Raw genomic sequence first — 18563 nt, 5'->3', positions numbered from 1 at the left:
ATTTTCCCACATTAAGAACATAAGAAATAGGAGCAGGAGTAGGCCATCTAGCCCTTCGAGCCTGTCCCGCCATTCAATAAGATCATGGCTGATCTGAAGGGGCTCAGTTCCACTTTCCCGCTTTCTACTCCACATTCTACTCCAGATCGCCAGATCTTTGCCCACTTGTTTAACCTAATTATATCTTTTTGCAGTTTCCTTATATCTTCGTAACGTAGTTTCCTACCTATCTTTGTGTCATCAGCAAATTTGGCAACCATCCTTTCAATCTCTTCATGAAGTCATTTAGTTGAGTTCCCAGCTTCCTCAAAGAACTCCAATAAGTTGGTTAAACTTGATTCCCCTTTCATAAAACCATCTTAACTCTGCCTGATTACCTTGAAATTAACCAAGTGCTCAGCTATAATTTCTCTAATAATAATTTCTAGCATTTTCCTATGACAGATGTTAAACGAACTGATCTGTAGTTTCCTGCTCTCTGTCTCCCTTTTTGAAAACTGAAATTACATTGGTATCACCTAACCTAATAGAATATTCCCTGAATCTAGGGAGTTTTGGAAAATTAAAACCAATGCACCAACTATCTCACTAGATATGCTTCTTTTAAGACTCTAGGATGAGTCCAAATGGTCCAGGGCTCCTGTCAGTCTACAGCCGACTATTTACTCAGTACCACTTCTATGGTGGACTGTAATTTTCCTGAAATCTTCCCTTCTTTCCGTTTCCTGATTTATAGCTGATTCTGGGATGTTACGAATATTCTCTAGTGAAGATTAATGCAAATTACCTCTTCAATTCATTTGTTATCTCATTGTTTTCTATCATCAATTCTCCAGATGCACTTTCTATCAGTTCAATGCTCACTTGGTTTAACTTTTCTTTTTAAAACGTTTTTGGTGCTAGTTTAATACTTGCTCCATTTTCTGTTTGCAGGCGATGTGTTCAGATAGTTCACAAGCTCATCTGTTATCAGAAGAAGTGTCGAGTGCGGTTGCATTACACCTGGCGTGAACTCTGGTCAGGTAAGTGCCTTGTAGCACCTGGTTAGGCAGCATGGTCCAGCGCTGAACTCAAAAGGTTTAATACACATTAACAAGCCTAACTTGACAGAAAATTGGTTGACAATCCTCGGGTAAAAATTCCACATTTTAGTCTTTAAAATATTTGGTGGAGTTCTGCTATTCCACTATTGTCGAGTTTACCAGTGAGGTGAGGATGGTGAGTAGCGTGGGTGAGAGTCAAGGCTGGAATGGACAGGGGTATGGTGAAGTGTATAGGAATGGAGAGTGGGGGCTATATCTGAGGGTGGGGGTGGGATGGGTGAGTGCAAGGGGATGAATGGGTGAGTGTGGGGGGATGGATGGGTGGGACGTTTGAGGGTGGGTGATGGGGATGGGATGGGTGAGGGTGGGGGAGGGATGGATGAGGTGTGGAGGTGGGATGGGTGGGGATTGGGGGGTGGATGTGTGGGGATGGGAGGATGGGTGGGTGGGGTGGGATGGGTGAGGGCGGGAGCGGAATGGTGGGGAGATGGATGCATGGGGGTGGGATGGGTGAGAGTGGGAGTGGGGGGAATGGGTGAGGGCGGGGGCGGGGTGGTGAGGGACAAGCGTGCCGATAAGATCAGGGCCATTGAATCAGCCTTCACAGGTGGATGTAAAAATCCTATGGTACTGTTTCAAGCAAGGACATTGGATTTTTTCATTTATGCCTCAAGCAACATTTAAGCAGAGGATCTGGTCATTTATTTCATCGCTGTTTGTGGGGAGCTAGCTGGATTTTGATTGATTGCTGCCTTTCCCACATTAAAGCTGTGATTACCTTTTAAAAGTACCTAACTGGCTGTAAAGTACGTTGGGGTGTCCTGATCTTAGAAAGTGTAAATTCTTTGTGATTGAGCCTTTAAGGTCAGTCCTAAATCATTCAGTTGTTGGACTGCAATAGCTGAAATGAGTCTTACACCCTTGGTGACTTTTCACTGAATAATTATTGGGATTAGAGACATCGGCTAATTTTATTCAGGGAGATCGAGGAAAATTTTTGTGGTCATATCTCCATGCTAACTCAGATTACTGTAGGATCATTTTAACACCAGAAATTAAACTGTTTTAAACTAATTAGTCACTTGATTGGGATGCTAGCTGTTCCTTATTCATAGCCCTGAGTTCCTCCAGAAAAAATGCTTTACTTCAGAAATTAAACCGGGAGAACTATTCCCTCCATCATCCTTAGTGTCTGTCAGGCCACAGTCTGTGTGCATGTTTTCTTGTGCATATTGGAAATTTCCCCAAGCAGAAAGTTGCTTGCCAGTCATACAATTTAAAGTTTGTTTATTAGTCACAAGTAGGCTTACATTAACACTGCAATGGAGTCACTGTGAAAGTCCCCTAGTCGCCACACTCAGGGGTCTGTTTGGGCATGGATAATTTAGCATGGCCAGTGCACCTAACCAGCACATCTTTCAGACTGTGGTCTTTTGGAGATGAGGGGGTTGGACTATGAAGAGAGACGAAATAGACCGGGTCTGTACTCGTTGGAGTTTAGAAGGATGAGGGGGGATCTTATAGAGACGTATAAAATAATGAAAGGGATGGATAGGGTAGAGGTAGAGAGATTCTTCCCGCTTAGAAAGCATAGCAGGACTAGAGGGCACAGCCTCAAGATAAGGGGGGAGGCAGTTTAGATCGGAGTTGAGCAAGAACTTCTTCACTCATAGGGTGGTGAATCTCTGGAATTCTCTGCCCGTTGAAGTGGTGGAGGCTACCTCGGTAAATATATTTAAGTCTCGGGTAGATAGGTTTTTGATAGACAAGGCAATTAGGGGTTATGGGGAGAAAGCGGGAAAGTGGAACTGATCCACTTCAGATCAGCCATGATCTTATTGAATGGTGGGGCAGGCTCGAAGGGCTAGATGGCCTACTGCTGCTTCTATTTCTTATGTTCTGTGGGGGAAACCGGAGCACCTGAAGGAAACCCACTTAGCCGTGGGGAGAATGTGCAAAGTCTGCGCGGACAGTGACCCAAACTGGGAATTGAATCTGGGTCTCTGGTGCTGGGAGGCAGCAGTGCTAACCACTGTGCCGCCCACATGAGCTCATCCATGAGCATTGGACAAACTGGACATGATCCCGGTATGGAGGGGCGATGAGAGGTAATGGTTCATGTGCCCCAGTCCCAGTCAGTCATACTGATTATCCATTACGTTGGCCCTGATTTTACTGGCACGGCGGCCCCCAAATCAGGATGGGTGAGGCTCGCAGAACGCCATTCCCTGTTGGTGTGATTTTTACGAGCTTCGGGCGACCGTGCTGGTAAAATTGAGTCCACAGCACAGAAACAGGCCATTCGGCCCAACTGACCCATGCCAGTGTTCATGCTCCACAAGAGCCTTTTTCTACCCTACTTCATCTTACCCTGTCTGCATATCCCTTTAATCCTTCCTCGGTTGCTTCCCTTTAAATGTTTCTGTATTATTCACCTCAACTGCTACAAGTATTAACAGCTGTATAATTCCACACTTAATCCAAGCGTTGCACCGAGAGACTCTGCACTTCAGTCACAATTACATTTTGAACCCAGCTGAATCAAACAGTAAAATAGCTCTGCAATTTGTGTCCCCAGCCACGAGACCACATGACTCATCAGTGGTGTTGGGAGCACTGCTGTGTGTATGAGGCCGACCGATAAGCCCTTGAGTGCTAAAGCTAATTTGCAATCACTGCTGCAGGCATTGAGCTGGCTAGATGACAGCATTCCGGCAACAAACATTGGACCTTGCAAATAACAGGAGTGCAGTTTCATTTTCTGCATATGGCAGGAATGTCCATGCTTCTGAATCATTGCTGTTCAGAGTGCCAGAACTTCAAGCTGGTGAGGCATTCCCCCCTCCTGTCACACATCATCAAGAAGGTTAAGAAGAAATTTAATCGCGGCGTTAAAAATGAGAGGTTTAGCCAGAACAAATTGACGAGAGTGTTTTTGAGGGCAGATGGTAACCGGACAGCAAAGGTAATAGGCAGAATATACAGGAGAGAAGAGAGTTTTAATTCACTCGTTACAATCTGAAACGCGTTGTCTAAAAGGACGATGGAAGCAGATTGAGTCGTCACTTTCAAAAGGAAGTTGGATAAATATTTGAAAAGAAGATATTTGCAAGACAAGAGGAAAGAGCAGATCAGGACCAGAGGGGATAGTTCTTTGATCGAGTCTGTGCCAGTGCAATGGGTGGCACTGTGAGCCTCTACTGCAAGGCTCTATAATTCTGCCTCCTTCATCAGCACAGAAAACTTGCAGCTTATTAAAAACAGTTTAACAACAAGTGCAGGGCCGCAAGCTTTTCTGAACTGGAAACCTGATGAGGCAGCAAATGATTTCAGGTCTGCGAAAGTTCCTTGGGCTGATCTGCAATTAATTGCATCTGAAAGACTGAAACATAATTAAATAAAACTTCACCTTGGTTTTCCTGAAGTTATAAAATAATTTAAAGGAAATGAAACAAGGTGACATGCTGTTACAGTTAGTCAATAGTTTGTGTCTCCACTGGCACAGTTTGTACACTCACTCATAGTAAACATTTAGCCTGATATAGTAATTCCTAATGCAATACCGGGTGAGCTGGAGCCTTTGACGTGATGGGAAACTGGCCACTTTCCACACTAATCATTCAGATGGGGGTCGCTGTACATGCACAGGAAGAGCAGGAGGCCATTCAGCCCCTCAAAGCTGCTCTGGCATTCAGTTAGATATGGCTGATGTGTACTGCAGTTCCACCTGCTTGCCTTTGGACCTATGAAGCTCCCTCGAATTTTAAGGCCGTTTCCACACCAAAACCCATACTTCCTCTCAATCTACCTCATCAAATTGTTCAATCACCTTCAACATCTTTTTAAACGTAGAAAGTGGAATCATGTACTTATGCAGAAAGCGGACAACTATTTTTGAGGTTGAGGCAAAAGCTCATGGCGCCCATGGAAATTAGTTATTAAGGGAGTGCTGCGCTGTCAGAGGGTCAGTACTGAGGGAGTGCTGCACTGTCAGAGGGTCAGTACTGAGGGAGTGCTGCGCTGTCAGAGGGTCAGTACTGAGGGAGTGCTGCACTGTCAGAGGGTCAGTAATGAGGGAGTGCTGCACTGTCAGAGGGTCAGTACTGAGGGAGTGCTGCACTGTCAGAGGGTCAGTAATGAGGGAGTGCTGCACTGTCAGAGGGTCAGTAATGAGGGAGTGCTGCACTGTCAGAGGGTCAGTAATGAGGGAGTGCTGCACTGTCAGAGGGTCAGTACTGAGGGAGTGCCGCACTGTCAGAGGGTCAGTGCTGAGGGAGTGCCGCACTGTCGGACGGTCAGTACTGAGGGAGTGCTGCGCTGTCAGAGGGTCAGTGCTGAGGGAGTGCTGTGCTGTCAGAGGGTCAGTACTGAGGGAGTGCCGCGCTGTCAGAGGGTCAGTGCTGAGGGAGTGCCGCACTGTCAGGGGGTCATTACTGAGAGAGTGCTGCACTGTCAGAGGGTCAGTGCTGAGGGAGTGCCGCACTGTCACAGGGTCAGTGCTGAGGGAGTGCCGCACTGTCACAGGGTCAGTGCTGAGGGAGTGCCGCACTGTCTCAGGGTCAGTGTTGAGGGAGTGCCGCACTGTCTCAGGGTCAGTGCTGAGGGAGTGCCGCACTGTCTCAGGGTCAGTGCTGAGGGAGTGCCGCACTGTCTCAGGGTCAGTGCTGAGGGAGTGCCGCACTGTCACAGGGTCAGTGCTGAGGGAGTACCGCACTGTCAGAGGGTCAGTGCTGAGGGATTGCCACACTGTCACAGGGTCAGTGCTGAGGGAGTGCCGCTCTGTCACAGGGTCAGTGCTGAGGGAGTGCCACACTGTCAGAGGGTCAGTGCTGAGGGAGTGCTGCACTGCCAGAGGGTCAGTGCTGAGGGAGTGCCGCACTGTCAGAGGGTCAGTGCTGAGGGAGTGCCGCACTGTCAGAGGGTCAGTGCTGAGGGAGTGCCGCTCTGTCACAGGGTCAGTGCTGAGGGAGTGCCGCACTGTCACAGGGGCAGTGAGACGATTGACATTGAGGAAGTGAACAGTACCTTAGGAGCAGTACTGAATAAGTGCTGCAATGCCAGAGGAGTAGTACTGTGGGAATGCTGCATTGGTGGAAGGGCTGGTGTGGGAATGCTGCACTGCTGGAGTGGCAGTACTGATGGAATGCTACACTTTTGGAGGAACAATGCTGAGGGATTGCTGCACTTCTGCAGGGCCAATACTGAGGAAAGCTGCTCTACTGGAGGATCAGTGTTGATGGCGCACTCCACCTTTGAGGAAGCTCGTCTGCAGATTTAACTTTGCAGCTATTTGCAAGAGCTTCCTGTTTGTAAATTGACTGCCACATTTCCTTTGTGACAACAGTAATTGTATTTCAGAAATTTGCTGCAAATTGCTTACAGAAGGTCAGCAAACGTGTTGCAGAAATGCAAGTTTATTATTTTGTCCGTTACCTATGACGATGCCCAGCACCCTGTTGTGTTCAGCTGCTGCCCCCTCGAATCTACTGCTTGCACTTTTTAATCATCCTGACTTTTCTCTATCTTTCATTTTCTTCTCTTTGTCTTTCTCGTTTTTACTTCTGCGTCTTTCCCATTCAGTTTTAACTTTGCCTGCTCTCTCTTTTCCGGCCTATTCTCTCTTCCTCAACCTGCAATTTTGATTAAACTCTCCTCCTCAACTCCTTTCTTTACATGACTGCCATCCTACAGTTACTCTCTGATGTCTGGCTGCTGATCAGGTTACCTCGCAGCCAAATCGGATCAGCAACATAGCGCACGCAGTGAAGCTCAGTCACTACAGCTACGTAACATCTGTTACCACCATCTGCCATCGCCTCTTTTTGATCCCTCTTGTTGGAATCTATTTGGAATCAGCAAAATAAATGCTTGACCATCTGAAGTTAATTTTCAAATAATCTCCTCAAAGAAGTTTTGAGCAAATGGAGTTAAATGTGATATCTGAAGGCCACTCCTGGTAGTTCATCCATTATCATTGTTTGTTGCTGAAACATGTGATACTGGTTTGAAGTATGAGGCACTACTCTGTGTGGGGGTCAGTGTGTGGGCGCAATGTAGAGGGAGCTTTACTCAGCATCTGAACTGTTTTGCTACAGACTTGGGAATAGTAAAATCCGGTCTATTCTCTCTTCCTCCACCTGCAATTTGATTAAACTCTCCTAAACTCCTTTCTTTAGATGACTGCCATCCTGCAGTTACTGTCTGATGCCTGGCTGCCTTGAGCATGTTCCAGTATTCAATTAAATCATTGCAATTTGTACCTGAGCTTGTTTCACCTTTTCTTTCTTCATGATGTCCTTATTCAAAAAAGCTCAATCTTCTAAATGGCAATTACTCCCCAACATATCACAACATTTCCAGATTTCCACGAAACCATTTGATTTGATTTGATTTATTATTGTCACGTTCTATATACAGTGAAAAGTATTGTTTCTTGAGCACTACACTGATAAAGCATACTGTTTATAGAGAAGGAAAGGAGAGAGTGCAGAATGTAATGTTACAGTCATACTAGGGCGTAGGGAAAGATCAAATTAGTGTGAGGTAGGTCAAAAGTCTGATGGCAGCAGGGAAGAAGCTGTTCTTGAGTTGGTTGGCATGTGTCGTCAGACTTTTGTATCTTTTTCCCGACGGAAGAAGGTGAAAGATTGGCACCACATCTACAAACATTCAATCCCTCCATCTCCGAGGCTCAATACAGTAGTGTGTACTATCTACAAGATGCATTGCAGCAATTCACCAAAGGTCACAAAACAGCACCTTCCAAACTCATGCCCACTTCCATCTAGAACGACAAGGGCAGCAGATACAAAGAACAAAGAACAAAGAACAACCCAGCACGGGAAACAGGCCCTTCGGCCCAACGAGCCCGCGCCGCCGCATCGCCCTACACCTATCCTACCCTGCATGTCTACGAATGGGACCCTACTCAGTCAGATTCAGGGAAGAAATAGTGTCAATTTGGTGGAAACCAATTAGCCTAAGAGCACATCTTTGGGGTGTGGGAGGAAACCGGAGCGCCCGGAGGAAACCCACGCAGCCACAGGGAGAATGCGCAAACTCCCACAGACACAGGCCCAAATCCATGTATCTGCACAGCTAGCAGTGCTAGTCACTGAGCTGTTGTGGAGCCCGTCTATCGGTCCAGGATCAAGCACACACACCGACATGAAGTACTAGGCCACTCCTGGACTTCCAAGAGCAGCCCACGCACAACCCGCCGTGTGCATGCCCCTCGCTTGACACGAGGTGGACCTCCACCTGTGGAATAAAGACAAAACATATTAGTTATACAGCCTGCCCTTCCGGTGTCTCCCGAGGTTTACCCTATTTAATAGCCCCTACCATATCCCTCCATTCCCGTTTCACTCATATGCCTATCTAACTGCATCTTAAACGAGTCCAACGTGCCTGCCTCCACCACCCTACTCGGTAGCGCATTCCAGACCCCCACAACTCTCTGTGTAAAGAACCTTCCTCTTACCTCCAAATTATACCTCCCCCCCCTCACCCTTAATTGATGACCTCTTGTGTTCGTACCCAGTCTAGGGAGCAGTCTCTCACTATTAACTCTATCTATTCCCTTCAGTATCTTATATACCTCTATCATGTCCCCTCTCAATCTCCTTCTTTCCAAGGAGAATAGCCCCAGTCTCTTCAGTCTCTCCTCGTAACCCAGTCCCCCCATGCCAGGCAACATCCTGGTAAACCTCCTCTGCACCCTTTCCAGAGACTCCACGTCCTTCCGGTAATAAGGTGACCAGAACTGGACGCAGTACTCCAAATGCGGTCTAACCAACGTTCTGTATAACTGAAGCATTAGACGGCAGCTTTTATACTCTAAGCCCCTTCCTATAAAGGCTAACATCCCATAAGCCTTCCTAACAACGTTCTCCACTTGTGACACAACCTTCATGGATTTGTGGACCTGCACTCCCAGGTCTCTCTGTACATCTATACTCCTAATCGGCCTACCTTTTATCACATAACTCCTCTCTGCATTATTCCTTCCAAAATGCATCACCTCGCATTTGTCAGGATTAAATGCCATCTGCCACCTATCTGCCCACTGCACCAACCTATCTATATCCTGTTGTAACACCTGACAATCCAGTTCTGTACCCGCCAACCCTGCCATCTTGGTGTCATCAGCAAACTTGCTGATCACACCACCTACTCCCTCTTCTAAGTCATTTATGTAGACTACAAAGAGGAGAGGTCCCAGTACCGAGCCCTGCGGCACACCACTGGTCACTGGCCTCCAGCCCGACAAGGTACCCTCCACAACTACCCTCTGTCTTCTATTTCCCAACCAGTTTTCAATCCACCTAACTGCCTGGCCTCGTATCCCATGCGCCTTAACCTTTTCTACCAGCCTACCGTGAGGGACTTTGTCAAACGCCTTACTGAAATCCATGTAGATGACATCAACGGCTCTCCCATCGTCAACCGTTCTTGTCACCTCCTCAAAGAATTCCACCAGATTCGTAAGGCAAGACCTCCCTCTAACAAAGCCATGTTGCGTATCCCTAATCAGATCGCAACGCTCCAAATGCTCATACATCCTACCCCTAAGTATTTTTTCATTAACTTCCCTACCACCGACGTCAAACTCACTGGCCTATAATTCCCAGGGTTATCCCTACTACCTTTTTTGAACAACGGGACCACATTTGCTACCCTCCAGTCTTCTGGGACCTCACCTGTGTCCAAAGAAGAGACAAAGATGTGCGCCAGAGGCCCAGCAATTTCATCTTTCACCTCCCTAAGCAGCCTGGGATAAATACCATCAGGCCCCGGAGCTTTATCCGTCCTTACGCTACCTAAAAGCCCTAGCACTTCCTCTCTCGTAATAACTATATCCTGCAACTGAACCTCCGCTCCCTCCAAGAGACCGCACGATTCCGAACCCCTCTCCTTCGTGAATACCGACGCAAAGTATTCATTCAGGAGCTCCCCCATTCCCTCCGACTCAATACACAACTCTCCACTCTTGTCCCTAAGAGGACCAATTTTCCCTCTAACTACTCTCTTGCCTCTAATATAGGAATAAAATGCCTTAGGATTATCCTTAATCCTACCGGCCAAAGCCATCTCATGTCCTCTCTTCGCCCTTCTAATTCCCCTTTTTAGCTCCCTCCTACTCTCTCTATATTCCTCCAGCGCACACTCCGTACCCATTTGTTTTGACCTATCATACGCCTCCCTCTTCTTCCTAACCAAGTCTTCAATATCCCCCGTAATCCACGGCTCTCTAATCCTACCTTTCCCATCCTTTCGCTTAACCGGAACAAACCTCCCCTGCAACCATTTCATTTTGTCCCTAAAAGCCTCCCACTTGCCAACCGTGGACTTGCCAGCTAACAGTCCCTCCCAGTCAGTTTGCTGCAGCTCCCTCCTAATCCTACCATAGCTCGCCTTTCCCCAGTTCAGCACACTTCCGCTTGGACGGCACTCGTCCCTTTCCATTTTTATCCTAAAGTAGACGGACTTGTGGTCACTGTTCGCCACATGTTCGCCTACCTCTACCTCACCCACCTGCCCTGGCAATAGTAAATATATAAAATACATGGGAACACCACCACCTGCAAGTTCCCCTCCAAGCCACTCACCATCCTGACTTGGAAATATATCCAGTAAGAAGTCTCACAACACCAGGTTAAAGTCCAACAGGTTTATTTGGTAGCAAAAGCCACGAGCTTTCAGAGCGCTGCCCCTCCATCAGATGAGTGGGAGTTCTATTCACAAACAGGGCATATAAAGACACAAACTCAATTTAGAAAATAATGGTTGGAACGCAAGTCTTTACAGGCAATCAAGTCTTAAAGGTACAGACAATGTGAGTGGAGAGAGCGTTAAGCCCAGGTTAAAGAGATGTGTATTGTCTCCAGACAGGACAGTTAGTGAGATTTTGCAAGCCCAGGCAAGTCATGGGAGTTACAGATAGTGTGACATGAACCCAAGATCCAGGTTGAGGCCGTACTTATGTTTGCAGAACTTAGCTATCAGTCTCTGCTCAGCGACTCTGTGTTGTCGTGTGTCGTGGAGGCTGTCTTGGAGAACGCTTATCCGAAGATCAGAGGCCGAATGCCCGTGACTGTTGAAGTGTTCCCCAACAGGAAGAAAACACTCTTGCCTGGTGATTGTTGGGTGGTGTTCATTCATCCATTGTTGTAGCGTCTGCATGGTCTCCCCAATGTACCATGCCTCGGGCCATCCTTTCCTGCAACATATCAGGTAGACAACGTTGCAGAGTTGCAAGAGTATGTGCCCTGTACCTGGTGGATGGTGTTCTCACGTCAGATGATCTGGCGTGACTTGTAGAGGTTGCTGTGGCAGGGTTGTGTGGTGTTGTGGTCACTGTTCTCCTGAAGACTGGGTAGTTTGCTGCGGACAGTGGTCTGTTTGAGGTTGTGCGGTTGTTTGAAGGCAAGAAGTGGGGGTGTGGGGATGGCCTTGGCGAGATGCTCGTCTTCATTGATGACATGTTTAAGACTCCGGAGGAGATGTTGTAGCTCTCCACTCCGGGGAAGTACTGGATGACGAAAGGCACCCTATACACCGTGTCCTGTGTCTGTCTTCTAAGGAGGTCGGTGCGGTTTTTCGCTGTGGCACGTCAGAACTGTCGATCGATGAGTCGAGCGCCGTATCCTGTTCTTATGAGGGCGTCTTTCAGTATCTGAAGGTGTCTGTTGCGATCCTCCTCATCTGAGCAGATCCTGTGTATACAAAGGGCTTGTCCTTAGGGGATGGCTTCTTTTAACGTGTTTAGGGTGAAGCTGGAGAAGTGGAGCATCATGAGGTTATCTGTGGGCTTGCGGTACAGTGAAGTGCTGAGGTGACTGTCCTTAATGGAGATGAGTGTGTCCAAGAAGAAGTTCTGCACAGATGAGAACAGCCTCAACCCGGATCTTGGGTTCATGTCACACTATCTGTAATTCCCATGACTTGCCTGGACTTGCACAATCTCACTAACTGTCCTGTCTGGAGACAATGCACATCTCTTTAACCTGTGCTTAATGCTCTCTCCACTCACATTAGCTATACCTTTAAGACTTGATTACCTATAAAGACTCGCATTCCAACCATTATTTTGTAAATTGAGTTTGTGTCTTTATATGCCCTGTTTGTGAATAGAACTCCCATTCACCTGATGAAGGGGTAACGCTCCGAAAGCTAGTGGCTTTTGCTAAAAAATAAACCTGTTGGACTTTAACCTGGTGTTGTGAGACTTCTTACTGTGTTTACTCCAGTCCAACGCTGGCATCTCCACATCTTGGAAATACACCACTATTCCTTGGTAGCCGCTGGGTCAAGATCCTGGAATTCCCTTCTTATCGGCATTGTGGGTCAACCCACAGTACATGGATTGCAGCAATTCAAGAAGGCAGCTCACCACCACCTTCCCAAGGGCAACTAGGGATGGACAATAAATGCTGGCCAGCCAGCAATGCCCATGACCCACAAATGAATTTTTAAAAAGGAGTCCCTGAGACAGCGGGAAATGTAGACAGTGTCAGTGGATGAGAGGCTGGTTTGCGTGATGGACTGGGCTTCATTCAGAACCCTTTGTAGTTTCTTGCAGTCTTGGGCAGAGCAGGAGCCATACCAAGCTGAAATACAATCAGAAGGAATGCTTTCTATGGTGCATCTGTAAAAGTTGGTGAGAGAAACTTGATGTAAAGAATTGATTCCTGATGCCTAAATGGCCCACCTCTGCATGGGAATACAAAGAATATGCAGCTCAGAAACAGGCCATTTAGCCCACCAGGTCATCCAACATTTATGCTTCATTGTTCCTTCTCCAACGTTATTAGCATAACCCTTAATTCCATTCTTTGTTGAACTTCTGTTTAAATCCATCAGGAATTTTTTTTATTCCTTCACAGGGCGTGGCTGTCACTGGCTCAGCCAGTATTTTTATTGTCCATTCCTAACTGCCCTTAAGAAGGTGCGCTGCCTTCTTGAACTGCTGTGGTCCATGTAGTGTAGGTACACCCATGGTGCTGTTTGGGATTTTCAGGATTTTGACCCAGCGATACTGAAGGAACAGTGATATATTTCCAAATCAAGATAGTGTGTGGCTTGGAGGGGAACTTGCAGGTGGTTCTATTTCCAAGCATCTGCTGCCCCTTTCCTTCTAGATGGTAGAGGTTGTGGGTTTGGAAGGTGCTGCTGAAGGAGGTTTCAGTCATGTGTCTTGCAGATGACTGTAACTGTAGAGCAGTGGTGGAGGGAATGGATGTTGAATGTGTTGGAGGTGCCAAACAAGTGGGCTACTTTGTCTTGGATGGTGCTGAGATTCTTGAGTGTTGGAGCTGCACTCATCCAGGCAAGTAGAGAGTATTCCATCGCACTCCTGATTTGTGCGCTGTAGATAGTGGACTGGCTTGGAGAGTTAGGAAGTGAGTTATTCGCCGCAGGATTCTGACCTGTTGTAACCTCAGTATTTACATGGCTAGTCCAGTTGAGTTTCTGATCAATGGTAATTGCCCCCCTGAGGATGCTGATAGTGGGGATTCAGTAATGGTAATGCCATTTGAATGTTAAGGGGAGATGGTCAGATTCGTCTTGTTGGAGATGGTCATCGCCTGACACAAGGAGTGCAAATCCTACTTGCCACTTGTCAGCCCAAGCTTGAATGTTGTTTGTGTCTTGCTGTATGTGTGCATGGACTGCTTCACTATCTGAGGAGTCGCAAATGGTGCTGAACGTTGTGCAATCATCAGTGAATGTCCCCACTTCCAACCTTATGATGGAAGGAAGGTCATTAATGAAGCAGCTGAAGATGGTTGGGCCTCAGACATTACCCTGAGGAACTCCTGCCGTGATACAAAATACGAACATATGAATTAGGAGCCACTCAGCTCTTCAAGCCTGCTCTCCATCCAGTAAGATCATGGCTGATCTGATTGACCACCCATTTAGCCTTGATAATCTTTCACACGCTTGTTTATCAAGAATCCTACTACTTCTGTCTTAAGAATATTCAACGACTCTGCTTCCACTGCTTTTTGAGGAAGAGGGTTCCAAAGACTCACCACCCTCTGAGGGAAAAGATATTCTGCTCATGTCCATGGACAGAGCTGATTGACCTCTAACAATTGCAATTATCTTTCTTTGTGCTGTCTGTTCATCTCCACTACTCCCTGTGGTGGTGAGATCCACATTATCACTGCATTCTGCATAAGGAAGTTAATTTCTTGGTAACTCATTAGTATTGATGGCTTCTGGTTTACTTGACCCCAGAAGTTGAAACACTTGCAGTTTCCAATCAGTAAGAACTTTTGTAATTCTAAAGATCTGTATTGAGCTACCAGTCAACCTTCTCTCTTCTAAAGAAAAGACTCAGCTTGTTCATCCCTTCCTTATCCTTGTAAATCTTTTCTGTCTCCTCTCCAGTTCCTTTACATCCTTTCATTAATATGGTGACTAGAACTGTAGACAGCACCGTCAAACTATATCTAACTAAAACTAAATATGAGTTTAGAGTAGCCTCTTTACTTTTCAATTCTATCCTCCTAGATGTAATCCCTAGTGCTTGGCTTCTTTGGTTGTTGCCTTATTGGGAGTGGCTGGGTGGCACAGTAGTTATCACTGATACCTCACGGTGCCAGGGACCTGGGTTCCATTCCTAGCTTGGGTCACTGTCTGTGTGGAGTTTGCATGTTCTCCCCGTGTCTGCGTGGGCTTCCTCCGGGTGCTCTCGTTTCCTTTCACAGTCTGAAAGATGTGCTGGTTAGGTGCATTGGCCGTGTTAAATTCTCCCTCAGTGTACCCGAACAGGCGCAGGAATGTGGTGACTTGGGGATTTTCACTGTAACTTCATTGCAATATTTATGTAAGCCTACTTGTGACTAATAAATAAACTTTAAATTTTACTGACCTGCACTGTAATCTTTTGTGATTTGTATATTTGTATTCCCAGTTCCCTTTGTTACTTAACCCCATTTGGATTTTTATTTTCCATATACTCAATGACCTTGGTCACATATTGTCTTTAAGACAGAACTAGATGAGTTCTTGATTAATAAGGGAATCAAGAGTTATAAGGAAAAGGCAGGCGAATGGGGATGAGAAAAATATCAGCCATGATCGAATGGCGGAGCAGACTCGATGAGCTGAGTGGCCTCATTCTGCTCCTATGTCTTATGGTCTCCTTATAAATCCGTTGTTTGTTTATCTTGTAATTTGTTAAAATCCTCTTCAGTATTTATTACACTCTAATTCAGGCATCTAGAATTTAGAAACTGTGTTTCTGATACCAAAGTCTAAATTATTAATACAAATTTTGTGAACAGTGGTCCCAGCACTGATCCTTGTAAGACCCCACTTTCCATCTTCCGCCACTCAGAAAAGCTATCCTTTACTCCCACTGTCTGTTTTTAAAGCTAATTAGCAATCCGTTCTGCCATTTGTCCCCTGATTGCAATCTCCAATATCATTCATGGGAATATAAGTAGGCTGAATCTACTGTATTCTCCTTACCTACTTGCTCTACTGCAAATAATTCAATAAAGTTTTCCTTTTGTAATGCAAGCTGAATCTATTTCTACATGCTTTTCTGTTTTCTCTTTTAGTAAAAATGACATTTTTCTTACTACGCAATGTTAACCTGATGTTTCTATAATTCCCTGGACATGTTCTGTCTGCCTTCTCTGGTATGGGTATAATGTAAGCTATCCAGCTGTCCTCTGGCACTAAACATTTTTCTATTCAGTCGATGTTGATGCCCCTGCCATTTCATCCCGACTTTCTTTTAAAAAGCGAGATGCGTTTTGTCTGGGCAAGAGATTCTCGTTCTCTTTGACCTTGGATTAGTTTATTTAATATTTTTCATATTTTCATTTTAAATATAATTTAAATATGGATGGCATGGTAACAGTGGTTAGCACTGCTGCTTCAACACCAGGGACCCAGGTTCGATTCCTGACTTGGGTCACTGACTGTGTGGAGTTTGCATGTTCTCACTGTGTCTGTGTGGGTTTCCTCCGGGTGCTCCAGTTTCCTCCCACTCTCCAAAGATGTATAGGTTAGGTTGATTAGCCATGATAAATTGCCCCTTAGTGTCAGGGGGAATAGCAGGGTAAATATATGGGAGTGGGGACTGGGTGGGATTATGGTCAGTGCAGACTTGGTGGGCTGAATGGCCTCCTTCTGCACTGTAGGATTCTGTGATTTAGTGCCTGAATGAACTTGTTCTTATTCTACATTTCTCAAGCAGAGGAAATAGTTTCCGTCCACCTACCTCAGTGAACTCGTTTATGGAGCGGAACGGTGGTACTTCTGCCCCGCAGCGCCAGGGACCCAGATTCAATTCCGGTCTTGGGTGACTGTGAGAAATTTTCATGTTTTTCCCTGTGTCTGCATAGGTTTTCTACCCGGTGCTCTGGTTTCTCCCCACAGACCAAAGATGTGCAGGTTAGGTGGATTGGCCATGATAAATTGACCCTTAGTGTCCAAAGATGTCTAGGTTTGGGAGATTAGCGGGGTAAATATGTGGGTTAACAGGGATAGTGTTTAAGTGAGATGCTCTGCTGGAGAGTTGGTGCAGACTTGACGGGTCCAACGGCCTACCCTGCAAAAACAAAAAATGTAAGCATCTCAGTTAGATCACCCCTCAACTGTTCAAACAGAGAGAGGTAGAAACCAAGTTTATGCAATGTATCTTCGTAACTCTTTAAGCCTTTGTATCATTCTGCTGAACTCTGCACCCGTTCCAAAGTCAGTTCATCCTGTGATGCCCAGAACTGAACACTGTTACTGTGGTTAGAGTCTGCTCCGGGCTCTGGACAAGTGAAACATCAGTTCCTCTTCTCTGTACTCTAACCCCATTGAAAGTGAACGTCCATTTGACTTGATTTATTTTTGTCACGTGTATTAGTATACAGTGAAAAGTTTGACTTTTTTGATGAACACTTGCACCATTTCACAAACTTTTAATGATTAACTAATCACAGTGAATTCTGGATCGCACATTCTGAAGGAAATAGTGAAAACCTCCAGGGCTTTGTTTATCAGACTGATACATAACTGCTCACCAGGGGTTCTTTACTCTGATTGTTCAGTCCATGTCGAGTTAGCAGAGCTCAGCCTAGGAACAGATGTGAAAGTGGTAGGCCATGGCTTTCTGTTGGGCTGGGGAATGGTTCAGTCAGAGAGGGGTGGCACGATGGCGCAGTCGTTAGCACTGCTGCCTCACAGCTCCAGGGAGTTGGGTTCGATTCCCGGCTTGGGTCACTGTCTGTGTGGAGTCTGCACGTTCTTCCCATGTTTGCGTGGGTTTCCTCCGGGTGCTCTGGTTTCCTCCATGGTCAAAGATGTGTTAGGTTGATAGGACATGTTAAATTAACCCTTAGTGTCCTGGTACATGATAGGTTAGAGAGATTAGCAAGTAACTAAGCAGCCTTGGGTGGGATTATGGTCGGTGCAGACTCGTTGGGCCAAATGGCCTCCTTCTGCGCTGTAGGGATTCTATGATTCTAGTCTTCTGGCCTGATCGTGGGAAGTGAATATGTAGATGGGAATCTGAAACCAGTGAATCATTTCCTACCATTAGGCAGTGCTATCAAGGGAGTAGGAGAGAAATTTAGCAGATGTCTTAATAGGAGGCAGAGAGTGGGGGTCAACGGGTGCTATTCGGATTGGCGGATGGTGAGTAGTGGAGTGCCCCAGGGGTCGGTGCTGGGGCCTCAGCTTTTTACCATTTATATAGATGATCTGGAGGAGGGAACCGAGTGTAGAGTGTCGAAATTTGCTGATGACACCAAGATTGGGGGAACGGCAAATTGTGCGGAGGGTGTGGAGAGTCTGCAGAAGGATCTAGATAGGCTGGGCGAATGGGCCAGGAAATGGCAAATGGAATTTAATGTTGGCAAGTGTGAGGTGGTCCACTTTGGTAGGAAGAATGGTAGGAAGGACTATTACTTACGGGGCAAAAAACTGCAGCAGGCGACGGTGCAGAGGGACATCGGGGTCCTTGTGCATGAGTCGCAAAAACCCAGCTTGCAGGTGCAGCAGGTGGTCAGGAAGGCAAATGGGATGCTGGCCTTCATAGTGAGGGGGATTGAATATAAAAGTAGGGAGGTCTTGCTGCAGCTGTATAGAACATTGGTGAGGCCGCAGCTGGAGTACTGTGTGCAGTTTTGGGCGCCGCACCTGCGCAAAGATATTTTGGCCTTGGAGGGAGTGCAGAGGAGGTTTACTAGGCTGATACAGGAGTTGAGGGGGTTGAGCTATGAGGAGAGGCTGAATAAACTGGGCTTGTACTCGTTAGAGTTTAGAAGAATGAGGGGAGATCTCATTGAGACGTATAAGATGATGAATGGGATGGATAGGATAGAGGTGGAGAGACTCTTCCCGCTCAAAAAAGACAGTAGGACTAGGGGGCACAGCCTCAAGATAAAAGGGGGGCGGTTTAGAACGGAGTTGAGGAGGAACTTCTTCACTCAAAGGGTGGTGAATCTCTGGAATTCTCTGCCCGTTGAAGTGGTGGAGGCTGCCTCACTAAATATTTTTAAG

General features: G+C 46.4%; 1 protein-coding gene across 1 annotated transcript in view; it reads left to right on the top strand.

Annotated features, from left to right (window-relative positions):
* Positions 1-18563, top strand: part of armh3 (armadillo like helical domain containing 3) — a 170020-nt gene that overhangs the window by 86693 nt on the left and 64764 nt on the right. The window contains exon 20 of the mRNA XM_080205969.1: positions 934-1022. Coding sequence (XP_080062095.1) covers positions 934-1022 — 89 coding nt within the window. The remainder of the gene's footprint in view (positions 1-933; positions 1023-18563) is intronic.

This window comes from Carcharhinus amblyrhynchos, chromosome 17 (genome assembly GCF_965287045.1).
Source record: "Carcharhinus amblyrhynchos chromosome 17, sCarAmb.v2.hapA, whole genome shotgun sequence".
NCBI classification, from domain to species: domain Eukaryota; kingdom Metazoa; phylum Chordata; class Chondrichthyes; order Carcharhiniformes; family Carcharhinidae; genus Carcharhinus; species Carcharhinus amblyrhynchos.
Note: the sequence above shows the minus strand (reverse complement) of the source record. Positions and strands in the feature narration are given on the sequence as shown.